Genomic DNA, 26,682 nt, shown 5'->3' on the forward strand with positions numbered 1-26,682 from the left:
TACAGGTACTTCCCAACCCAGAGTTGGCAACCGTGTAATCAGCTATGGAACTGCTTTCCAGACCCTTGGAACCCAGAAAACATGGCACAGGAGGAGGTGCTTTTCTACCTTAGCTGCCACTGCATAACACACCCCCTCCCCCTCAAAAAATAAGTCAGAGGTGGAGAGAACCATATCTGTTACCATGAGGCTGTCCTCCCATTCTACCCACTTGGGGAAGCAAAATGACTTGAGAAAGCCCTGCCTTATAGCTAAGCAGAAGGAAAGAAACATGGCTTGCCTCCCTCCATTTTCCGGTTCCCTCTGCTGCCCCACCAGCCACAGTCAGGACACTCATCTGGAGCTTCCTTCTAGATCTTGTTGTATTTCTTTCCACAACGGGTATTACTCCTAGTCATCAATAAAGCGTTTTATAATAATTCTCCTTGATAACACAAGATGGCTATAGGACAGGCTGTAAAAATTGGTTAAATACATCATCTGGAATGTCGATATTTTCTCCAATTTTTTATTTAAGATGCCAGTTCATTTTGCTGCCTCTCAGCTCAATCCTTGCCAATCATATTTATTTATCTACCTATTTACTTTTGATATTCTTATCCTGTCAATCAACCAATAGGTTTCTTGACAACACAAAAATGATAAATCATTATTGCAGCTTGCCTCCCTCCCCCCACTCCAGCTTGCAGAGGAGGAGAAAGTGAACAGATGGGTCTGAATGCTTCTTCAAAGGAAGAGATTGTTCTGCCTGCCTTGGAAGACGTGATTGTAATGCTTTGCTTGAAGAATCCCTCCCTGAACCCTAACATTTAAAAGAAAACTATCAGTGGTCTCAAGCTGCAGGCTATCTTAGGTGAAATGGTTTGTCTAGACTTATTTCAATCAGGTTTCCAACAGTTTTGGAATGGAAACCACCTCAGTCATTTTGACTGATGACTGATGGGGGGGTGATCCTGTTGATTCTCCTAAATAATTCAGCAGCTTTCTTTATTAGGTATCCTTTGTTGGAATATGCAAGGTCTGTAGTGCTGCCTTATGAAGAAGATTTGAAGATCACCCTACAGGGGGACAGCTGAAGGATTGGTAGTTAGCATAGCTAGATTAGGGACTGCCCACAGTTTCTTCTTCCATTTGCCCTTTTAACATCAAGGTCAATTTGTCCATTTCCACACTTTCCATAGATCAGAGGGTATTGTTGGAAGTTTCCAAAAAGTTGCAAATAAGATTCTAGCTGCTGTTACTACATGATTGGTGTTCACAGATGGAGGCCCCAGTATCATCCAGTGCTGTGCATGTAGCACCTTAATGAACTTTGGCTGGTTCACTGGTTCTGCCTTTTCCTGTAGAGCAAGATCTAGCAAAAGTACCCACGTGTGATATGTTTCATACTTCACACTTTGAAGATGGTTCAAAAATTTTGGATGGTCCAAAAATGAAGCAGCATGGCTATTGTTTGGAGCAGGTTATTAGGAATGCATCTCAGCAGACTCAGCTGAAAATGCCGGTTCTTACCTTAAAGTCTTAACAGTCTGGAATCAGGGTAGCTAAATAGCGGACTGGTCCTTTATAAACCTGTTACGACAAACCCCTGATTTTTCCCCACTCTCAGGCAGATTTTCCCACCAAAAATATTTTTAGTTCCCTTCAGTGGCTGAGTCACCCTTCAGTAGCATGTATTTCTTATTTGTTTGATAAGCTTAAATTGTCCCACCCTGTCACAGATATTTGTTTATGCTTTAGACCCAGTACAAGAACTTGAGGAAAAGACAGGAGCTGCCCTTGTGAAATGGCACTTGAGGCAGATTAACTTTCAACAACAGAATAAAGATTTTATTAAACAAGCAGGGGATGTATAAATATGAGGTTTCAACATACAGAGGTTGCTGAGATAAAAATTTGTAATATATACAGAATTGAGGCTTTTAAACATACAAGAGAGTGCCGTTTTAAACATACAAGAGAGTGTCGTTTCTGAGTTTCAAGTCCTTTTCAGTGAGAGGTTTTTGCTTATTATATATTTCAGCTGTTACACAGAATCTTGAATACAATTTCTTAGAGAATAGCTTTGTCTTAGTGCTTCTAGGGTTCTCCCTTCAGAGAGCTAGGTTTTCCCTTATTATAGTTTTTCACTAACTCTTGAGGTGTCTAGGCGTCTCCCCTTTATCACAGACTAGGGTTCTCTTCCTAACCCCTTTCACTGGCAGGAAGTTAGTCTCCTTGTCCCTAAGAAGCAATAACTCATATTACTATTTGACTTGTATGGGAGTTCTGTCTAACTACCCAGACCTTCTGCCAAATCATTCTCCAGGATCCATTGTCTGTATAAAGCTGTTCTGTAACTTTTTTGCCTGAGAATCTAAATCCTCCCCCAGAGTAGTTCTAATATATGTAAGGCAATGGGGTCCTTATTCTTCTCTCTATAGAAGTAATTTTCTGACAATTCCCTGACAAAAATCACTGACTCCCAAAGTCTCTTCCCTCAAAAGCCAAACTCTTTGGCTGCTGATTCAGACAAAGGCCAATGAATCTTTTCTCTCCAGATCAGCTGTTTTATTTCCTCTCTCAGCTGATGCTGGCCAATCAGAGAGTGAGTAGAGCAGCCAAACATATAAGCTCTTCTCTCTAGAGAAGATTAACTCTAACTCCCTGACTTTCGCAGCATTTTTAAAAGCCTGCTTTTCTGTGCAATCTGTCACACCTGTCCAGTTATTAAGGTCTTTGGCAGAGGCCCAGCTCTTTGTACTCTCTACTGAATTCAGGTAGGTAACTGTTAGGGAACACTGTCTTCTCATGTGAAACTGCCTTATACTGAATCAGAGCACTGGGCCATCAAGGTCAGTATTGCCTACTTAGACTGGCAGTGGTTCTCCAGGGTTTCAGGTGGAATTAGTGATGCCAGGGGTTGAGCTGGAGATCTTCTGCATGCCAAGCAGATGCTCTACCACTGAGCCACAGCCCTTCCCCTAAATTCTCAATGGTGTCATCCCGTTTGTGTAAGTTTCTCCCCCCAACTGTTTGCCTGGCGTCTTCCAATTTGAGCTTTAAGCACTAGCTGAAGATGTTCTTATGTTCCTAGCCCTTTTGCAGGAGGTATGATATTTGTTTTCCTTCTTTCACTTGTTTTCCTACTCTCGTTTTGCTGTTATTTTATAGTGTGGTACAGTTTTAACAGTTGCTTGTCTGTTTTTAACTGATATAGTAAATAAATATCAGATAGAGGGAGCCTCATGAGCCTTGTGTAAGTGGGGTGCCACCGCTGAAAAGCCCTGGCCCAGTAATGGTAGTCCCTTTCAATTCCAGGAAGCAATTATATCGAACAGGGCCTCACTATATGGGGAGGCTTATATAGGAGGAGGCAATCACTTCTTAAAAAGCAAGCTGTGTGGCATAGATTTGCACTCTGCATCTGTAACTTGCATTTTGAGGGTCTGCTTGGATTAGATTTAATGACTGAAGTGACGTTCACATTTCAGCTCTTCAGATCATGAACGAACAAATCTCATTTATGGTCATCCCTGTTGGTCATCATGGTCTTGAAGGATAATGTGATTAAATACCTCGTGGTCAATGGGAAGCTGCTTAGTATTGATGCAAGCCAGATTTGGTGCATGATCAGAATAAAATTTAAGCCTCTAACTATGTTGAGCTCTGTTTGTATCATTCTCTCCCTTCCCACTGCAGCCCACTGGGATGCTGCCAAGGTTTTGTTAACCATTATTGGAGACCAATAGACAGTGATGAACATAAGCTTGCAGCAGCAGATTCCAAGTACTAGAAGGCATTATTTGCATAGAATACACACAAAAGGAGGATTTGCTTTTCCGAATATGGGTTAGAAACACATTAGATTTGATTTAGAAATCAGTATTTTGCATTTTGTACAATATGTTATATAACTTCCCCTTTCCCTCACGTATTTGATGTCTTCTTTATTATAGTCATTAATATATTGTGGCTTAGCATCTTAGATAATTTAATATTTGGAAGGATCATTTCCAGAAGAAAAGGAAAATTAGAGTCATATTTCATTTTTCAGATAGGCAATGTTCTGATCTTTAGTGATATTCAGTGTGTCAATGCCCCAAGAAATAAAGAGCTAGTGATGAGGCAATACCCACTGCTTTGGAACAGCTAGTGTTTACAATGCAGGATGCAACCTTTGAGTTTCACAGAACTCTTCTGAATGCTTAAGGGGGGAAAACATGTTTCCATGGCTTATCTTGTCTCTGCATGTTGGGTTTTTTTTAGGATAAAGCGGCTGAGAGAGTGTAGGGGGTATATGACCCAGTAAACATTATATACCTGAGCTTTCAAAAGGCTTTTGACAAAGTACCTCACCAAAGACTCCTAAATAAACTTAGCAGTCATGGCATCAAGTCCCCTTATGGATAAGAAACTGGTTAGACAACAGGAAGCAAACAGTAAGAATAAATGGATAGTTCTCACAGTGGAGAAAAGTAAACACTGGGGCCCCATAAGTATCGGTATTAGGGCCACTGCAATTTAATTTGTTCATCAATGATCTGGAACTGAGGGTAAGCAGTGTAGTGGCCAGGTTTGCAGATGACACAAAATTATTCAGGATAATGAAAACCAAGGCCAACTATGAAGACCTCCAAGAGGATCTCCACAAATTGGTGTGTCCAACAATGTGGCAAATGAAGTTCAGTGATGGTAAGTGTAAAGTGATGTACATTAGAACAAAAAAATCTCAACGTCAAGTATATGCTAATAGGATCTGAACTTGCTGAGACTGCGGGGAAAACAGGCCTTGGGATTCAGGTGGGTAGCCATGTTGGTCTGAAGTGGCAGAACAAAATTTGAATCCAGTGATACCTTTAAGACCAACAAAGTGTTATTCAAGGTATAATCTTTTGTGTGCATGCACACTTCCTCAGTCAGTGAAACAAAACTTCCTCATCCATTACATATAGGTACGAGGGAGGTTAGTTCCCAGGAAGGGCTAGTTAGAGTCAGGATGCATAAGTAACTGATCAATACATACAGCTAAGATTGGAATAATACATTTGGCAAGACCTGTGGATAGCAGCAAATTGACATACAGAAGAGTTAACAACAGATGTGAGAACTGAGTTTGTGTCCAGTGGCACCTTTAAGAATAACACAATTTAATTCTGGGTACAAGTGAGAACTCAGTGACTTAGCATGTGTAGGAGATAAGAACCCGATATTATTGACTGAGACATGAAGGAAAAGGCCTGCTGGGAATGATCAGTGTCCAAACTCTTTGGTCCCTCAGATCTTGAGATTTGGAGTAGGAGCTGATGCATTGTCTGTAGTGTGGATACCTGCCCATGAATGAAGCATAACTTCTCACCGCCAAACTTGTCTGTTATTCCGGTTACCTTTTGAATGAACCATAATTTCTCATCAATTTGTGCATAGCCTGCCAATTCACACACTGCAGCTGGTGAAGTATATTTTGAACTGCAAATTGCCTGTTGTAGGAGAATTCCATTTTACTACTAGATCTTCAGTTAAAGGACCCAACTTCCTACTGGCTTTTACATGAGAACACCATATAAAAATAGACGGCATCGAGGTCAAGCAACACACATACAGACAAGTCTGAAGCATACCGTTTCCCCGAAAATAAGACCTACCCCCAAAATAAGCCCTAGCAGGATTTCTATGCATTTGTGGTATAAGCTGTAGTGTGTCTTCTTGAGAAAAAATAAATATAAGACAGTGTCTTATTTTCGGGGAAACACCGTAGAAGTGGAGAGAGGATCGTGAGGCAGGAGAGCAGTGCAGCCTTCAAGCCCTATCACCACCACACGGCTTATGGACGTCCTTTCACGTTTGTTTTCCTTTCATGACTCATTAGATTGTATTATGGGCTGGTACTGCGAGAAGTTTGCTCCAAGCCCCGCAAAGGTGGAGTCCCGCCTGCCCGTGGCCAGGGAATGATCTTTGATGTGAGAACTGAGTTGTGCGTTCCAAATGTGTCCCGTCTCTAATCACGGAAGTTTATGGCACTAGAATAAAAAATACACGACGTCGATTTACTTTCGGCGGGGCGGACGGCTCAAGTACTTGACGGGGGGGGGGAGGGGGGGCGGCGGGGGGGAGTGGAGGGGTGTGTGTGTGTGCCTTGTCTCGCTTCCTCCGACCGAGAGAGCGCCCTGCATCTCCGCCTCCCCGCTGAGCGCCCGCTTCTCTCCCCCTCTCCCGCACGCTCTTGTATTGGCCCTTCGCCTACTGTCCCTCGCGCCATGTGACCCCGAACTGTGACAAAGCACTTTTGTTTTTTGCTTAGTCATCGCCGCCGCCGCCGTCGAAGAGAGTCCCGGCGAGCCGCCCGCCGCCAGTAGTCTTTTCAGCCCCGGAGCCGTCGCCTGCTCGCATCGAGCCTTCCGGGAGCAGCCGCCACTAAGCCGCCGAGCACCGGGCTCCTGCATGGGGACCGAGAGCGGCAGCGCCGGCGTCCTGCTGGGACAAGCGGGCGTCCTCAACTTGCAGACGGGCAACCTGCTCAACTGGGGCCGCCTGCGGAAGAAGTGCCCGGCGGCCCCCAGCGAAGAGGTGAGCCCGGGAGGTCCTTCCGTCCATTCACCTCTCCCATCGCTTTTTCCTGCTGTCCCTAGACGCGAGGAGGGAGAGGGAACGCATCGGCCACACTTGGCTGTAGGTTGGCTCTCAGGCGTGAGCCTCAAAGTGAAGAGCCGTGTGCGGTCAGACACTCCTCTGCTTTCCCTGTCCTCCTCCTCCTCGTAAAACTTAGTTTAGTGTGGCCAGATGGCAGATTTCGTCCTCATAATGACTGCGGTGGGGGTTGCCAGTAATTTTTTTTTTGTCTGTTATATCGCAAACTCATGATGTGGTGTGAAGTTTCTCCCAAGTTTGTTTATGGAATTAAACACTGTCTTTTTTTTCCGTTTCAAAAACCCCGTAGTGTGGTCTACTTGAATTACAGTAGTGCCATAAGAATGAGGTGGAAAGTCCGAGAGGCTGTAATAAAATGTTTATTACAACTGTTAAGGGTAGACGCTTTGGAAATCAACTGCAAGGTTATTTCCCTCTAAAATAGAGTGTATGTGAATGGATGTGTCTTTAAATTGGTATTTTGCAGACCAAAGTGACTAATTCACAACAAATCCTGTTTATTTTTGCTCCAGCAAGCTTACATGCTTATTCTCTGGAAATTATTACCACTTTGGGGAGGTTCAGATGAAGGCTGGAACCTGAGATCAGTTATAGTTTTACTCAGGGGTCTTGTTGTAGAAAAAGAGCTGCCGGAGCTCATTAGCATAACTCATTAGCATAACTTATTTGCATATGCCACGCCCCCTGACATCACCGGAAGTGACAGAAGGCCACACACCCTGACATCACCGGAAGTGTGTCAGAAGGCCCGGCTACTTACCCTCCTGCTTCATCCTCATTCCCAAACGGAATGAGGATCGAAGCAGAGGGCGGGGTAAAGAAGGGGGCGGGGCTTCACCACGTGACTGCCCCGCCCCCTAGAGGTTCTCTTCCGGAGCTCCGTACCTGAGAGCTCCCCCCCGACTAGAGCCCTGGTTTTACTACTTCAAAGGATTTTTTTCTATTGTTGTATAATACTTCCCTCATGATTTGTCCTTTGGAAAGAAAGCTGCCATTTTTCTTATATTTTGTCATCAGTTTATGCCCCTCATTCTTTCTTAACAATTTTTCAAAAGCCACCATGGAGTAAGGTTATTGACTAGAAGTCACTGTAAATTCTGTATATTTCACCTTTTTAAAAATAGATGGCATAGCACTGTTTTTTGCAAACTGCAAAAGAGAACTAACATCAAAGGAGATGGCAAAGTTACAGGATAATCATAACATAATTGTTTTGTTACTTTTACCATTATATTTTCCTCCTTATCTGTTAAGAACAGCCATCAAAATCAGGTTTTTTTGTACAACTGTCCCAATTATGATTTCATGGTCAGCAAGTTAAGGTAGCAGTGCTGAAAGTTTGATCAGCAGACTTGCTGAAAGCTTGTCAAGAAGACATGCCTTAGAGATGTTTGTTCAAGCGATGAGGCAGAAGTGAAAAGTTATAAAGATTTATGCTGGGAATATGCCTTGTTATCACCCCCAATGCTGTTCAGCATTGATATTTGAGTGTCTAGCACGGTGCCACAGCGTGTATGTACAGTGTTTGCTTGCCTCACCCTTCTTGTAATTGCAGTGTGGAATCTTGTTTTAATTACAGCATAAGCTTGTATTACATCTCCAGGCCTGATGGGCAGGTAGTGAACAGTTACGGCACTATGCTGCAGATCATAGATTAAGCCTTCTCTTAAAAACGGCACAGTAAAATCCATTTAATTCTAATCATTTTCTCATGACTAATGAAATATCTCTAAAGGCTGCTCGAGTGCACATTGCAAGGAAGTAGCTTCTTTCTTGTACCCAATAAAGCAAAATACTGTAATATAACACTTGGTAACAGGTACAGCTATAATAATCTAAAGTCGTTATCCTCATTTTAGATATTAGGATTTTGCTAACTATACATGTAGCTGCCACACAGAGAGCTGTCTTTCCTAAAATCTTTCACAAGTATGACTGCAGCTGCTGCTTGCCAGGTATGCTGATTTAGTGTTGTGATAAAAAATAAAGTTGTCACACCTACCACTCATAATGTAGTGTGTGTGATCTGGGTTTTTTTAACCCACAAAATGGCTACCAATAAAAAACAAATAGCAAATGAAGTCTATAACAACCAGATGAACACAGTAATCACAGTCCTTACCCAGCAATACAATATATTCATGAAAATCCTTTTCCTAAGATTCTCAGCAGTCCAAACAGTGAAAGAAACCACCAGCAGATGACAAAATTCCCCAAAAGCCATTAGAAAAAGAATGATTTTAATAGAGTGCCTGAAGGTCAGGAGGTGATGGAGCTCATCACACTTTTTTCTGGTCTAGAATCACTTTTGGTATGCAGCAATATCTCAGCTAGTTTTGTGGGACTCAGAAAATGAGAAGGCTAATCCTTCGGGTAAACAGCGCTGTGACGGACTGTCAAGGGAAAATGCCTCACAGAGACTGAGAACCTTTGAGTGACAGGCTGTTCAAAAGAAGTGACAGTTGGGAACTGGCAGCTGAAGAAGTTACAGTTTAGTACTGACTGTGGACTGGGAAGGAGGCAAAAGAGGAGTGGGAGGATCATGGAAGATCCCCATTCAAGGTGAAAAGGTACAGAGCTTCTAATCTAGAGAAGTAATCCCTGCCCAGTGAAAAGGGAGGTAACTCTAAAGAGAGGAGTGATCCCTGGTTTACATTTATGCAAGGATTCTGGGAACTCTGTTGTGTGTTCCTGCATTCTAAAACTTGAAGAGTCAGTGAAACTCAGGAACCTGTACTTGAATGTTTAAGCCAGCACTGAAAAGGAAGCCTTTCTCCTCAAAGCTTCAAGGACCTTGTTGAAAAGCAAAAATACCTACTTGTTGGCAACAAATTATCTTCAATTTAGTGTAATTCCAAAGTTACCTCAGTTATTATCATCTATTCACCTCATACATCCCACCCCTAATTCCGCCTGACCTTTCCCCTTCCATGTTAAATAAAATATTTTGTTTATTTTGAACTTTCAAAAGCCTCTCGTGTGCCATTTCAGAAGTATAAGTTAAGAAGGTGATTTTGTCTCTTCTCTCAGTTCCCTTGGCTGGGTCAGCATCTAAATATATAATAACATGATTGGGTGGGACTGCCATAGACCAACAAAAAAGAAGAAAATATATATTAAAGATGAGGATCAGTTCATACTTTTCACTAACTTGCCTAGCTTTAGATCATAGGCCATGAGGATTGGGGCCCCTTGTTCTGCACCTGTTTGGCTCCTTGCCATTCCTAAATGCCAGTGAAGTTATGTTTGGCAGCTATTCAGTAGCCTGCTTGAAAAGTAACTAAAAAAGGTTCAGTGCAAAAGGAAGACAGGTGTTCCTTTACAACTGACATGTTGGAGAATGGCTTCTTATATCATAATTTGTTATTGCAAGCGTAGCTCACCACAAATACATATACCCAAAATATCCCCAAACAAAGGATTTATGACAAGAGAAGCTATTCATAAATGAAGGTATTTTAAAAAATCATAAGACAGTATGATAAAAGAGAAGAAAAGGTCATACTTCCATTTCCTTGTCCCACCTGCACCTCCTCCCCAGTCTCCATCTTTCTTTATACTGAGTGCTTGCTTCAATAGAAGGTAGTGAGCATAGCATGTTTCCAGAATTTCTAGAGAATATCTGTGAAATATACATAATGATTTTGATCCCACATAAAATTTCCACAGATGGAAGGACTTCCACCCTAAAGAAAATGACTTCTCCACCTACTGCTGCAGCCCAGAATCTGCTCTCCGTGCTTTTGCTGGGGAATGTGCCCCCCCCATGGAATAGCTGTGTGTGGGGGGGGGGGGTCAGAGGTCTGCCACGTGAGGTGGGAATTATGAAAGATCACCCCCTCCATCTGTGGAACTTTCACATGGGATCCAAGTTGTAATGCTGCTCACAGTAGAACAGCATTTATGTAACTTTGTGTTCTCACACATTCCACTTCAGACTTGTCATCATGAGTGAATGAGGCCTTCAAGGATGAGCTTAACATTGTTGATGAGGTTAAAGAATACATATTTGTTAACAAAGCCTGGCTATAGTCTTTCCCTGGAGCGACCTATCCCATCGTTTTCCTGACATGTGTAAAACATGTTCACCCAGCCGCGCCCTGTGCCACACTTACCAGAAGCACAAGTTTCTGCTTTCAAAACTTTTTTGCAGTCATGTAACCAAGTATCTTGTTTCCAACACAGCAGTTTTCAGGCTGCAATCCAGTGAACTTGGGGGTTCCCTTTAAATGTATCTTGAATTTGTTAGTGAGAAGGGCAGGAATGGTAGATGGCTTGCCCACTGCTACCAGTTTTCTTCTCTCCTGTATTTAAATCTTTATTCTTTTTTGAAAGTTAATTTTGCCTCACGTGCCATTTCATGAGGGTATCTTAAAGAAAGACAGCTTCTGTATTCCCTCTAGTTCCCGTTCTGGGTCATAACTAGTATCTGTGACGGGGTGGGACAGTTAAAGCTTATAAAATAAAATAACGAGGAAATACACGCTGCTGGAGGGCAACTCAGTTACTGAGGGGAGCTAAAATATTTTTGGTGGGAAAATTCTTCCTAGGTGTTAAAAAAGAGACGGGTCTGTCATATTACCCTGGTGGTATAGGATGTGTTTTAGGGCACATGAGCTCAAGCAGAGTGATCACGTGCCAACTGACTTGGTCAGCGCCCAATACGATCTGATGGTGTACCATAGAGCATGTCCCAGAATCCAAAGTTGAGGGGCATTCTTCAGTAGTAAGAGTTTTGAAAACCATTCAAACCTAGCCTTAAAGGATTTTTATAGTTAAAAGAACAAACTACAATTATTCTTGGGGGGGGGGCAACATTGGGAGGGCTCCTAGTGTCCTGTCCCCACTGCTGGACCTCCTGATGGCACCTGGTATTTTTGGCCACTGTGTGACAGAGTGTTGGACTGGATGGGCTGTTGGCCTGATCCAACATTGGCTTCTCTTATGTTCTTAATAATGTGCAGCCACTTCTATAGGTGCATATTTTATACTAAACAGGCTGATATATTGCCCTTCTCCAGCACCGCCTGGGAATCCGTTGAATTAGGATTGCCAGCCAGTTTTGGGTTGGTAAACATCTGTTCCCTAATAAGTTAACTGATGAAGTGTAAACTCCTGTGCATATTACCAGAACTTCAATAAAAAATATGCCCTTTTGAGGTTCTAAAAGTGATTAGATTTAATAATCAGATGGTACCACTGCCTTCTAGAAAGAAAAAAACCCAACTTAATTGCTTTCATACTCATTCCCTATTACAATCAAAAAGCCTTAAAATGAACAAATGCCATGAATGTGCTTAAGGTTTACCCTCCCTATTAGTTATTGTTCTACAGTGTTATGTACATCTTCACTTGATCGACCTAACATTTAAAATTTTAAGCATTAGTAATGATGAATTAGTAGCATTTATAAGTAGTTGCTTCATGATCAGCTGCAAGATCAGGTGATGGAGTTCCCTTCTCTGTCCTATGAGGTCTGAGGCCAAAGCTACCCTGTACCTTTTGCAAAGAAAATTAATTGATCTCACCTCAAGATCAAATTGTCCCCAGTGCTGATTACTGTGATGCTGAGCAGGAAGTTGAAACATTTGACACTTCCTCATTGCCTTCAGTTAAAAGGGGCCCACCGAGAGGCAAGTAACTTACTACTCCCAAGTGAATGCCTACCAAGAATTTTCACACAAGTTAACATGAAAGTGGTCAGAATGCAGACAGACAGTGGTCCACTAATGGCCAGTTTCCAATGGCCCACCCAGCAGTTGCTGGAATTCATATAAAATGTGTTGGATTGGTAGACCTTGTTCTGTTTCATCAAGGTGGTACATACTTTCTTAAGGAAGAGTCAGGATCACTTAATGCATATTAATTATGTTGTGGTTGTTAAGAGATGCTGAGTATTCACTCTTGCTTTGTAAATTTAAAACATATTGATGGGCCACCAGATATCTAGTGTGATCTGTTGTGAGTCGTCTTTTTTAACAAGACTGGAATCAGTCTATCCTTTTGTGGCAAGTAGAGCACAGAAGTATACCTCAGAAACACAGCAGTTACAAGAAGCAGTGTTCTGAATTAGCCAAGAGGAGCTGTACTGAGGAAGGTTAAGACCTGACAGGAGGAGGTTGTAAGACAGAAGAAGTAGATAAGTTTTAAAAATGTAAAGTTAGGAGTTAGGTTTTGGGGGTTAGTCTAACAAGAATATGAAGTACAACTCCAAGGAGATATCGTATCTTTGACTAAGTTTCCTTGTTGAGAGAATTGAGTACTGAGGTGTAAAAGTTGGCCAGCAGTGTTCTGCTGGATCTGGTGTATAACTTGGTTGCATTAAGAACCCAAAAGGTTAATTGGATACAAAATAAGGGTCCCATTATTAATTTCAATAAGTATAAAATATGAATATATATACAAATTATACAAAAATACATGTATTTATTACAAACTGGTTTAAAAACAATTATAGGCCCAAATACAGCCTCAGTAAGAATACAATTCATACAATATTTCAAAATTAGGACTTTATTCAACTCTAATTTTGAAATATTCTATGAATTGTATTCTTGTTGAGGCTATATTTGGGCCTATAATTGTTTTTAAACCAGTTTGTAATAAATACATGCAGTTTTTAAATAATTTGCATTATTTATACATTGATGTTTTATACCTCTTGAAATTAAAACTGGCCCCCTTATTTTGTATCCAATGAACATTTTTGGTTCTTATTTCATTATTTTTGGGTTAAGTTTTTGTTCCCCTCCTTGTTTCTTCTCGTGTAACTTAGTTGCAACAGAAAGTTGTGTTGACATGTTATAAACCTGCCTGAGAGTATGTATTCCTGAGGAAAGTGTTGTGTAAAACCTAACTTCTGATAACTCCTGTTAAGTGTTAATATTTATCTCAGTTGTGGGTTTTCCCCTGAGATACTTTGTTCTTGTTCACTTTTAAAAAGAAACCATCTTGTACCTGTCAGTTGCACCTCAATTATCAATCTAGGCCTTATACTTCGGCCCAGATCCTATCCCCTTTAACTTATTTTCTGTTTTTAATTTCCCAGTAGGAATCCTGGTGAGGTGGAGTAGGTGGGAAATGTTATTATGAGAAGAGGGAAAATTCCTTTGGGGTGGCTGCTAGGCCCCAGGAAATCCATCTCAACTGGGTTAAAGAGATGAACGTCTTCAAGGATCAGAAACCGAAGAATATATGGCCCCTTTCACATTACTTTTCTAAACTGGATGTTATCCGTTGTTGGCCTGTTTCCGAGTAAGGCGATATAAGAACGGAGGTTTCATACAGTGAATTTCATTCTGTTAATGAGGTGTCTCTGAAACGATCTGGCCATTTCAAACAATGCCTCACTTTTTTCTCCACCCTTTTTCGCTGCACTCTTCCTTGGACTTTCCCCCCACGAACATTCTAATTTGAGTGCTACCAGTATAGCACCTCAGTGCTACAACAGCACCATTGAGATACACTGAGATTTTGGCTGTTGTCAGCAACTTCTGTAGCACCAGTTACTAATGCCCAGTGAGCGACTTCTCTCCTCTTGTATCCATGTAACAACAGCCGCAGTCTCAATGTCTCAGTTGTGCCCCAGCTTCTCAATGGTACCACCTTTTTTTAGTGCTTTCTAGAGTCTGCCTACAGGATCTCTGAGGCTTCATCTGCTATCACCTGTGCCCAGTGACAGACAGCATGCCTCTTGGGATTTTGTGGAGGAAATGAGCAATGGATTCCCTCTTTTCTAATAGGGAGAATGAAGAATGTTTACAAAGTTCACTGTTGCATGCAATGCTCCTTCTAAGCTGTGGAGTCTTGTGAGCAAAAATTCTACTTTGTGAGCTACTGGCATTAAAGTTGTGAATGAGCAATTTGGCTACTGCATAAGTTAGTTTGCTCTGGAGCCATCCTTCCTGAGCTAAGACAAAAATGTGTGAGCTGGAGGCTAAAAAACTGTGAGCTAGCTCACACTAACTCAGCTTAGAGGGAACACTGGTTGCATATCTGCATTTATATTTGTGTTTTTTAAAAAAATATGTTGTTTCACACAATAAAGTGCATTGTTGGTCCTCTGTTAGCAACCACCTACACCTCTCAGATACTGTAGCGTGAAGTTGTGTGGCCTTCCTCCAGCCTAAGGAGCCTTCTTCCAACAAGCAGCTGTTTCCACCTGTGGAGCAGACACTTAAGTTGAAGGAAGTCTCCTTCAGGTGGAGGAAGGCTTTGGATTTTCTTGAGCGGAGTGGGAGGATACAAGCTGCTGTTTGAAATTATGGCTCTATCAAAAATGTATTGTATAACAGTAACCAAAGTGGTGCTAAAAATTAAAATGTTTCTTTACAGCTGCGGGATTGCATTAAGAAAACCTTAAATGAATGGAGTTCAAAGATCAGCCCTGATCTAATGCAGGTAAGCGATCCTATTCTCTCTCAAATATATTAACTAATATTGGAATTCCCTCTGGCAAACTTTATGAAATGATTTACTGGAAAGGAGCTTAACCTATTTGAATTTCTCAGACTTAGCTGGCTTCAGCATAGCTTCTTTTTGTGGAAGGATCACTCAGTGATACTTGTTGGGACAAATCTAAGTTGTTATGACATACCACTGAAAAGGTTTACTGCATATCACTGAGAGTCCACAAGGATAATGTAATGTCAGGTTGTATCTGCGTGTCTTGAGGATTTGCCTGTTGCTTCACAGCAAGGAAGAAGTGCAAGATGCAGTCAGACCTGGGGATGCGTTACCCTTGGGCTGGTGACCACTTTTGCTTATTGAGAACATACAGGGATTTGTCAGGCTTGCAACTGCACCACACTTATACAAAGGCATATTTTGTACGAACTTGTTCCTTGCAGTGGGAGCTGTATGGTTGCCAGTATTTGCATGATCACAATGGTCTGAAAAAGGGCTGCCACACCTGCAAAATCAGAATGAATGAATATAAACTGCTCCTTAGAGATGCAGGACCTTACAAATGGTGTCTTTTGTGAATAGTTCAGGTGAATGCAAAGATTCACAATTCAGATCAAGGTCTGGTTTGGGAGAATACATGCTGGGGGGGGGGGTGCCTTTCCTCCTGTGCTCTACATGCAGTTCTACTCTCTGTCTTCATCTAGTGTTCCCCAAGACTGAGGTAAACAAGATACTCTGCCTTCAAACAGACCATCTTTCAGGCAGCGACAACTACAATGTTACATGTCCTCAGAAAGAGCCCAGCTTGAGACCTGAATGTGGCAACTCTTCTCAGTAGTGTTTGAAAGCATGTCAATGCTCATTCAAACTGATGGGTGGAACTCAGTCATTCCCATGGTTTTTTGTTTTAAATAAAAATGTAGAATATTTAAGATGTCTGTTTCCATTGTTGTCATGACTTTGTAGGCAAGCCAACTTTTGTTTTTAACAGGCAAGCACACCAGAAACTCAAATGCCTGTCCATCTTGGCCCTTCACTCTTGTTCCTTTCTTTGCCCAGTGCAGTGGCTTTCTGCTCGGGAAAGTGAGCAGTGGGGTCCACTACTGTGTGCCTGAGAAGGGAAGTGGTTGCTCCAGTTTCCTCTTGAGCACCCCGCTGAAGGTAACCTTGTTCACTTCTCCTGCTGGAGGTAGAGGATACAGCACCGTTGGGCAAGGGAGGAACTAGTTTCAAGCAGCATTTGATTTTGGTCCCGTTCACACGGAGAAGTTGCTGTGCTAAAGACTCGGATGATAGGCGGATTTTCGGATCACACCGCAACATCTGGGAAGCATAGTACACCCGTGGCTTCTCGCCGAAGATGCGGAGTAAAGAACTACCACATACGATGTACTAGTTTCCAGAAAACACAGGGCAAGGGCGGGCGTCTTATCGCGTTTCCACTTGAATCCCGTGGCATCCAGCGCCCGTCCATGTCCCGTCACACACCGAATGGGGTTTTTTTTGTAAGTCTCCACAGGATGCACACAAACAATCGTGCGCATGCGCAAACTTTCCCGTTTGCCACGGAAGCGGCGCCTAGCGATTGCCGGTGTGATCGCGCCGCTTCTTTGCCGCGCTGCAGGATAGCCATGTGATCGGCACCTAACGGCCTAACCACAGAACCTCAACGGGACATGTGATCGGGCTGCCGCGCATTACTTTGCTCCGGGGCAAGCAGCCATGCTTCCCCCCTGCATTTTCTGGCCCGTGTGACCTTTGACTTTTAAAAAAGGTCTTTTGACTTGAGTTTTTCCCCCCTGCAGTTCTGGTTAGATTGTGCCTTAAACTCTCATTTTATATCAGTTTGGCTACAAACACTAAATAAGGTCTGCATTTTTCCTAGCTGAGTAAACTGCTCCATGGAGTTCTTAGCTATTTCAGATCTGACAGCACTGTATTTGAATAAGTGAAAACATAACCTCTGTGAAACTAAAAACTGCTTTATCTCTCTTTGTTTTTTAACTGATACATTTTAAAAACAGGCTGTTTTCTAGTACCACTGAGCTTCCCTTTACTGCCATGCATTTATTTGCAGGAAATGCCCGATATCCTTGAATGTACTCTGGCTCAAGCAATAGAAAAGATCAACCCTGAAGAAAGGGAAGAGTTGAAAGTTTCAGGTAAATTTAGTTGTGTGCTCGGCACAAGAGATGTGAGGGAGCAATGCCTGACCTAAGTATCAAGTGTCTTTGATTTGGAAAAGCATCATTCTCTGAGGCTTTATGAAAAATGTTGAATGGATTTGACAAAACTAAACGAAAATCAACATAACACAACTTGTGCAGAATAACTGAAAGGCCCAAGCATGTCTGATGTAAAAACTAGCTGTTATGACTCGGTTATCGGGTTGATGAGTTTGTATAGCTTAAAATGCTGCCTTTGTAAATAGTTCATGGACTGAAACCAATTTTTGCCCAAATATTGCCACAGGAATATAATTAATAAGGTTTATGTAAGAGAAATGTGGAAAGGGATACAAATACAAAAGCAGTGCAAAGCATGGGGGGGGGGAATCATAATTTTTTGATTACTTATTCAGGCTGTAGTCTTCTGACCCAGATGGTACAGACTAAGGTACAGAGTCCAGAAAGAACTCTGAAGTTCTGAGAGCCAGTTTGGTGTAGTGGTTAAGAGCAGCGTACTCTAATCCGGAGAACCAGGTTTGATTCCCCTCTCCTCCACATGCAACCAGCTGGGTGGCCTTGTCACAGTTCTCTCCAGAGCAGTTCTCTCAGAGCTCTCTCAGCCCCACCTACCTCACAGGGTGTTGTCAGGTCTCACAGGAATCAACGGAGTCACTTTCAGGAAAAAGGTTATTTTATTGAAGCCATGAGTCACTGAATAGGTCTCCGTTTGGAATAACGTTAGCCTACAAAGCTGGGTAGTATAAAGGAAATTCATAATAGGCCTGGCCAATGGTTATAATTCCCGCTCTGATACAAGGAGCAGTTTTACGCGCCCATTCCTTGGGAAAGCAACGGCCCATCGTTATCACTAAAAGCATTTCACACAGTTTCTCCTAATTAAAAAAAAGCGTAGAAATCTCCTCTCCACCACCTGTGACCTTGAAGCAAAGAGCGTTCCAAATAACAAGCTATGTCATTCTTGCGTCTAGGCATGCGCATGATTCTCTAAGCAAACAGCAAACATAATGATCAGCACTAATGGGTTTGGAGGTGGGGAAAAAAGGATCGGAGCATACACCGAGTACAGGATACAGGTTACCACATAAATGAAACAATCAGGACCATTGGCAGCTTGCTGACAGGTGTCTGTTGTGAGAAGAGGAAGGGAAGGAGATTGTAAGCCGCTCTGAGACCCCCAAGTGAAGGGCAGGGTATAAATCCAACTCTTCTTCTTCAAAGTCCCAAACCCCAGAAGCAAGTGTTCTAGCTGCATAAGTCCTACTGTCAAAAAGATGGTTAGAAGTGCCAAACTAGAATGAATGGTCTTAATTTATGCCAGACTGCCCACAACTGGCCTGATCCTGTTTGGCCAATCCAGGTATGTTGATAAGACATGTGACCATGTATTTCTGCAGCTGACACGAATTCACAATCAAGCAATTTCCCCATGCCCATGGTTCCTTGCACTAATGAGAGAGAATGTGAAACGCTCTCTTGGTCTCTGGCCTTTAAGTTCCCAGGCCAATAATCTCACTTGCACTGTGTCTGACTCATCTCATTGTCGCCTATCTCTCTGGAAAGTGCAAGTCATTGTGACATTAATTTCCAGAAAGGAGCCTTCAGTAACTTGTCTGGGCCTAAAAGCCTGAACCAAAATTTTGAAAGGCCAAGAAATGGTTAAACAAGGCCAGTTTCTTGACAGGTGGGTCTGCAGAGGGAAGGGGGAAATTGCCAGTTTAATCTGAATCCAGCCCACAATTTGCTTGATCATGTTGTAGGCCCACTATTTCCCAAGAGTTTCTGAAACCACCTTCAAAACATATCAGAGGAGACAAACAGGGGAGGGCCAATCACCTTCATTCCCTGCTTGTGACCTTTCACAAGCCTTTGACTAGTTCTTGTTAGAAACAGGATGCTGAGCTAGATAAACTTTTGACCTCCTCCTGCAAGGCAGGTCTTGAGTTCTTAGATGTGAAAGTGTAGTTAATTCTGGAAGGCATTTCCATCACAGTGAGACCACCTCAGTGCTTTGCATTGGTAGCATATCCGCTCATACCCTTGAGAAGATAACATATATTTGTGTGTGTGTGTGTCTGTTTAAAAGATGTAATAGTAAACTGAGCTGGATTTTCTCTGGGGCTTCTTGCTGAAGGTGCAGCTAATAATCTTACACAACTTCCTGAACAACTTACTAAACTGTCGTGAACAAAGTGTTTTAGCTGGGCTGATGAGACTATCAGCTTCAGAGTTTCCATCAATGAGTCTGCCTATTGTACAATATCTGACGGCTGTCATCAGAGGCATGGGCTGATTAAGGCAAAACTCATGCTGCTTGTCATCGGGCTTAAGTGCAAATGTTTTCATTTCAGATAAAAATGGTATTGCTGTTCACTGAAAGGACCTGAGCCAGCGTGTTTTGTTGAGCTGAATTCCTTTGTAATCTCCCAGTGTTTATAGAACTGCATGCATCGATTTCATCTTAACCACCCTCAAACTTAAGCAATAGATGACTTGTAGCTGTACAGCCTGATCCAGTTTAATGGAGCTTATTCCCAAACTAGCATGCATAGGATTGCAGCTTTATATAAAACCCTTTACTAGCTAGAAGGCAGAAGTGGCTTCCTGAACACTTTGAAATGTGTGTTGGGGATGAGGTGAAAGTGACAGAATATGCAGGGTGTATCAGCTGTTAAATTGTCAGAATCACATGGCTTTGGGATTTGTGCTGGCCAGCAGATGTTGTCTTCCATTATTGACTTTAGTTTTTTCCTTTCCAGCAAAACTGTTTATTGCGGGATCAAACTCATCATCAATCAGAGAAGCAGTCAATATGAGTAAGTTCCAGAATGAAGCCTGAGCAGCTTTTGAGTTATATTCCCTTGCAGTTCTTAGCAAAGCCTCTTGTGACTTTAAAGTGTATGTTTTTCTTTGAGATGAGATTTTCAAAATCCTTCATCTGTTTTCATCATTGTCTTACAACTGATGGTGTAGTAAAACGTACTGCCTTAGAATCTGCTGAACTAAACACAGTGCTGTCAGCTACAGAAAAAGCAGACTTTGCAGTTTAATTTGCAGTGCAACTGTCGTTTACAAACATTTTATTTATTTATTTATTTAAGACATTTATTGGTTGCCTTTCTCCCTTGCGAACTCAAGGTGGCTTACAATGTAAATAAGAAAGACGTTATAAAAACACTCTTAAAAACACAATATAGAAACAGCAATTACGAACCCATAAAAAGTAAAAGTTTAAAAACTCCAAGATAATCAGTCAAATGCAGTCCTAAATGAAACTGTCTTCGTCTGCCTCCTGAAGATCTGCGACAAGGAGGCCAGGCACAGTTCCATAACTGTGGGCTGAAGATCTGCGACAAGGAGGCCAGGCACGCCTCCTTGGGGAGGGGGGAGCTGTTCCATAACTGTGGACCTGCCAGCGTGTGTGGGCCTCTCTCGTTTGCCCGCCAAACAAGCATCTTTCATTGATGGGAAAGTCAGGAGGGCATCTTCCCTGTGATATTGGGCAGGAATGTGTGGGAGAAGACGGTCCTTCAGGTACCCTGGTCCCTAAACATGTAGGGCTTTAAAGGCCAAAACCAACGAATTGGGCTTGGGAGTGGATCAGAAGCCTGTGTAATTGCTGTAGTTTTTTAAATAAAGCTGAAACTGTTGGCATTGTACCAGACTGAGTATCTTCAGTACTTTTTACCTGGATCTCAAAACTGTCTGTCCATAAACCATTGAGATCTTTACTAGCTCTGATGTAGTGTAGTGGTTGGTGTTGGATTAGGACTTGGGAAAGCTAGATTCAAATCCTCCTTCTGCAGTCACTCTCTTAGCCTACGGTACCACACAGGATTCTTGTGAGGATAATATGACGGGCAAATGAGTCAGGTTCACTTCTCTGAGCTCCTCAGACAAGATTGTACTGGGTAGTTCTTCCTGCCCATTCAGCATACTTCGTTTCCGTTTAATACCTTTGTTTAGTTGTGGATAACGCTATGAAATTATTTGTTATAATTTGTCGTGCTTTGCTTGTTTTTATAAAAGTCCATATGAGGAAGATGTGTGGATGCTCAAACTTGAGCATTTATACAAGGGATGGGGTATGTGGATCTGAGACAAGTGGGTGCATGTTTCCTAAAACCTTAAATTCTTTTTTCTCTTTCTGCTTGAGCAAGCATAGACCTCTCTTTCTTTCTTTTTTCCCCCCCAGCATGTTCTGCCCTTGGGGTAGAACAGTTAGATTCTGTGATTATCGCTCCTCCTCCAACTGAAGACGGAATAAATCTTTCCAGAGTATTTACAGCCTTACTGGTCAGAACTTGAAAACATAGTTCAAAACAAAAAGATTGTTGCCATAGGGACTTCTGATCTAGACAAAGCCCTGTTGGAGCAGCTGTTTTTGTGGGCACAGGTAAGAGGCAAACTCTTTTAACAGCAATAGTCCCAGAACAACTATTTGGTTTTGGTTTTCTTCCTAACTACATTTAGTGAAACGCCTTTTCAAAAATAGTTTTAATGCTGAAGCATTGATATTTTAAAGGGGGATTCGGAAAGTATGTTTTGCCTTGTAAAAACAGAACAGTGGAATTAAACATTTTCATTCTGTGCCACATTTTGTTTTGGCTCTGAAATATAATAGATTTGCCTGAGTCTTTGTATGCATGTAAATTGACATGAAGTTCCTGTGCCAAAGGGGTGTCCTTCCATGGCCAGTTTTCCACTAGAGAGAGAACTTCGGCTAGGAAAAAGCGATGGCGCTGTAGCAGAAAAGAGGCGACCACAGCAGTACCTCAGTGCTCATTTGATCAGGAGGCACAGGAGGGATGGGTTCAGTTGTTTTTTCATAATGCCAAGCTGTTGTTTGCTTCTTATGCCTGTGGCTTGGGCTTGTGGTCCCCCCCCCCACTTTCTCTTTTCCAGCGAACCGTTATTTAGAATGCCCAATCTGGATCTGGGAATTGCTGTTGTAATCTGCCCTGAGCCCGCTTGCAGGGAGGGTGGAATATAAATGTGAAGAAATAAGTAAATAAATACCCAGGTTTGAATCCCTGTTCTGCTGTGGAAGCTGGCTAGGTGGCCTTTGGTCTGCCACTCCTTTGCAGCCCTGACTGTCTCGCAGGGTGTTTGTGAGGATAAAATGAAGCCGAGGTGAATGATGTAGGTCAGTCTGTGTCCCCATTGGGGAGAAAAACAGGATATAAACAAATCAATAGTTTGCTGGGCAGGCCATTGGTTTTCCACAAGCTAATGTTGGAAACCATGGCACATCAGACATGTTACGCCTAAACCAGCCCTGACCTGGTTAGCCCAGGCAAGTCCGATCTCATCAGATCTTGGACATTAAGCAGGGTCGACTCTGGCCAGTACTTGGATGGGAGACCTCCTTGAAATACCGGAGGTGGGAGGCGGGGGCAGGCTTTATTCAGCCACCTCTCTGAATATCCTCCATGCCCCCAGTAGGGGTCAGTCACTAGAGGTCACCATGACTTTCAGATGCACACAGAGTCAATCACCAGAGGTTGCCGTTGACTTCCAGGTGCACACACACTCATGCGTGCACACATGCACTTGTTAAAAAAAGAAGAAGACATGTCTAGACCAAGCCATTGTGGCAGAGGTTGGGAGGTGGCACTCTACCTGGGATGAGTAGCTAATTGCGCACCTATGTTTGAGATGTGAAATAAGCCCCGCCCCCCGGTCATCATGAAGCAGCTCCACATACACCTGTCACAAATGTGTGGTCATTTACAGTGCAACCCTATGTAGAATGACTCCAGTCCAAGCCCATTGATTTCAGTAGAGTTGGACTGGAGTAGGTCTGCATAAGGTTGCACTGTTAATTATATGCAATCTAAGTGACTCCAGTCCAAGCCCATTGATTTCAGACTGGAGTAGCTCTGCATAAGGTTGCACTGTTAATTATATGCAATCTAAGACAGATACCATGGTACCCTTTGCTATCTGAAGGAAATCTGCTTGCTCTTTTTTTTTAAGGTGAAGCCAAGCAGTAACCAAGTGAACCTTGCTTCCTGTTGTGTGATGCCACCAGATCTGACTGCCTTTGCAAAAGAATTTGACATCCAGTTGCTAACTCATAATGATCCAAAAGGTGAGGTTATGTTAAGAACATAGGAATTGCCATACTAGATATACAGGGTCCATATTTAGGGTGCTTGAAAATCTTAAGAGAAGTAGTTCTAGTCTTTTGTACAGCATCACTGTAACTGCCAGAAGAACAGCTTATTCATCATTGATCTTCTGTGCAGTCCCACATGGGGACTGTGCATGAGCAGACCTGCCATCAGATAGGTCTTTACTGCTAAATGTCTCCAGGTGGTGCTGCGCGCCGGAGTCAAAAGCTTTTTCCCGCCCAGGGACCACGTGCTCTTGTGCAGAAGTGCCCCCTTCCCCACAGCTCCCCTTTTGCCACCAAAGGAGAAGGTTGTGTTTTTGGAGTCTTCAGCTACAGTTGAGAGGATTTCGTCCAGATTTGTCGAAGTTACATTGGCTTAGAAAACTCTTTTCATGAAGTGCTCCCAGTGTGGAGTGAAGATTGACCCAAAGTGATGAACACAGTCTTTGTCTGTTCTATTTGGGTGAAGGGCATAATGTCTCCACATGTAAGGCCTGCCAAAGTTTCGCTCCTAAAGCTCGGGGGGGGGGATAGGGTGTCGAACTTAGGACAGCGTCGTGGGAGAAGGCCCTTAAAGCCTCGGAGTCCACGTCCAAACTGTCCCTGGGGAAAGCTCCCAATTCCATGTCTTTGAAATTGACACGTTCGGCTCCACCTCGCAGATCCAATCTCAATCGCGCTCCCCTCAGGTTCATCGTGCCTCTTCTGAGCCTCCAGCTAAGAAGGCTAAAGACGAGACAAAGGAAAGGCGTAAATCTGCTCCACAGCAGAACACGCCCATCTGCACTCCTGAGCCAATTCCAACCTTGCAGAAGAATCCCAGGACCCCATCTCGAGGTCCGAGATCGCCACCTGTTTCTGTCTTGGATGAGGACAGGGATACTGGCTTACTACATGGCCAGGCTCTGCATGAGTCCAATCTGGAACCAATGGCCATGGTTCCGTGATCTCAGCCCCAACCCCAAATACACGATGGCCATCCCAAAAGTCATCCCTTTGACTAGGATCGTTGCCAGCCCCTGTTAAGTTTGGAGACAGGCTGGCTCAGTTTGCTGCAGCCTGGGAGGCTATTACAAGGTTATGCATGGGATAGAGCAGGTAGAGAAAGAAGTCCTTTTCTCCCTTTCTCACAATACAAGAACTCGTGGGCACTTAATGAAGTTGCTGAGCAGTCGGGTTAGAATGGATAAAAGGAAGTACTTCTTCACCCAAAGAGAGATTAACACGTGGAATTCAGTGCCACAGGAGGTGGTGGCAGCTACAAGCATGGACGGCTTCAAGAGGGAATTGGATACGCATATGGAGCAGAGGTCCATCAGTGGCTATTAGCCACAAGGTATAGGTAGGAACTCTCGGTCTGGGGCAAGTGATGTGATGCTCTGTATTCTTGGTGCTGGGGTGGGATGGGGGGCAACATTGGGAGGGCTCCTAGTGTCCTGGCCCCACTGCTGGACCTGCTGATGGCACCTGGTATTTTTGGCCACTGTGTGACACAGAGTGTTGGACTGGATTGGGCCATTGGCCTGATCCAACATTGGCTTCTCTTATGTTCTTATGTACCTCTGATGAGTGGGTTTTGTCCATAGTTAGATTTGTCTACAGATTAGAATTTAAGTTTGTTTCCCCTTGCTCTTTAAGGGATCCAACCAAGCAGCTTTGGGTCTTGTCGAAGCTTTGGCCTCCTTAATGGACAAGGGCACCATAGAGGAGGTTACAGTATCTCAGGCATTGGAGGGTTTCTTCTCTCATATATTCCTAGTAGATAAGAAAGATGGGGGAGTTAGACCCATTTTAGATCTCAGAGAATTAAACGTTTGTCTTCATGTTTCAAAGTTCTGTATGGCGTTCATTCCTTCGATTTTACAGTATTAAAATTTTATTGTTGGTTCATCGATATTGATGTCTGTTTTCATGTTTCGATCCACCCTCAGCATTGCAAGTTCATATGCTTTTCATGTGGGGAACGAGTTTTTCAGTACACTGTTCTACCCTTTTGGGCTAGCCACTGTGCCCAGGGTATTCTCTAAGTATTTAGTCCCAGTTATTGCTTACCTCCATAGGCGGACTTGCCACATATTCCCTTACTTAGATGATAATGGTGGAGTCCAAGGATCAATTGTTATGTCATTGCACTCTTGTTCTGGAAAAATAAGAAGAAGAGAAGAGATTGGATTTATACCCCACCCTTCATTACCCTAAGGAGTCTCAGAGCGGCTCCTTTCCCTCCCCCTCCCCACAACAGACACCATGTGAGGTAGGTGGGTCTGAGAGAATTCCTTCAAGAACTGCTCCTGAGAGGACAGCTCTGAAAGAACTTGTAACTGACCCAAGGTTACACCAGCAGCTACATGCGGAAGACTGGGGTATCAAACCTGGTTCTCCCTTACAGTCTGCGCTCCTAACCACTGCATCAAACAGGCTCTCAAAGACTAGAACTCCTGGTCTATGACCGTAATAAACTTGACTAGAACTCCTGGTAAATTGGGACAAATCATGAGTAGTTTCATCTCAGAGGGTACAATTTATCAGAGCTATGCTAGATTCCCTAGTGGGGAAAGTTTACAGGCTATTTTGGCCTTGGTGCGATAATTCAGATCTCACCGGTTCCAGTCAATTCAGGAAATTCTGCACCTTTTGGGATATATGGCTTCTACCACTGCAGTCCTGCGTATGGCTAGGTTACATATGCGACCCCTGCAGCTCTGGTTTCTATCCTGTTATAAAGCCAGGGTTCATGCTTTATGGCACAGATTTTCTATTCCCAGACCTGTCATACGTTCTTTATTGTCGTGATCTTCTATAAATAATTTATCCCGGGGAATTTCCTTCAGAGTTTCTGAACATGGGGTAGTCCTTACTATGGATGCTTTGCTCTTGGGTCGGGGCACCCACTGCGAGGGACTGCCAGCTTGGGGTACTTGGTTAGAAGATGAGAAACTGCTGCACACTAACATTTTAGACTTGTGAGCAGTTTGTTGTCCCCTCATTTTTTTTCCCAGATATCCTTTGGAACTGATACATTCTTGTCCAGGCGGACAATACAGTTACAATGTTTTATTTAAACAAGCAAGGGGATACAGGGTCCAGAGGTTTAGGTCAGGAAGCTACCCTTGCATTGGACACAGCAGTGAAGCTCAATATTTCCATTCAAGCTCTCCAGTTCCCTGGGAGTTTAAACACGGAAGCCAACAGATTGAGCAGGGCTAGCGCACTCTCCCATGAGTAGTCCATAAAGGCCACCTACCTGGGGTGTTCTGGACATCGATCTTTTTATAACGCATAAAAACAAGAAGGCTGTAAGGTTCTGTTCCTGAAGAGGAGTAGGAACTGGTTTCCTAGGAGATG

At 43.1% G+C, this 26,682-nt stretch overlaps 1 protein-coding gene across 1 annotated transcript in view; it reads left to right on the top strand.

Annotated features, from left to right (window-relative positions):
* Window positions 1-6,088: 6,088 nt before the first annotated feature.
* The window catches only part of GCLM (glutamate-cysteine ligase, modifier subunit), a 22,922-nt gene continuing 2,328 nt past the window's right edge, over window positions 6,089-26,682 (top strand). Inside the window, 7 exon segments of the mRNA XM_015413336.1 lie at window positions 6,089-6,546; window positions 14,962-15,027; window positions 17,111-17,195; window positions 19,979-20,035; window positions 21,415-21,493; window positions 21,495-21,615; window positions 23,199-23,313. Coding sequence (XP_015268822.1) covers window positions 6,421-6,546; window positions 14,962-15,027; window positions 17,111-17,195; window positions 19,979-20,035; window positions 21,415-21,493; window positions 21,495-21,615; window positions 23,199-23,313 — 649 coding nt within the window. The 5' untranslated portion in view covers window positions 6,089-6,420.

The sequence above is a fragment of the Gekko japonicus genome, unplaced genomic scaffold, assembly GCF_001447785.1.
Source record: "Gekko japonicus isolate JY-2015 unplaced genomic scaffold, Gekko_japonicus_V1.1 scaffold70, whole genome shotgun sequence".
NCBI classification, from domain to species: domain Eukaryota; kingdom Metazoa; phylum Chordata; class Lepidosauria; order Squamata; family Gekkonidae; genus Gekko; species Gekko japonicus.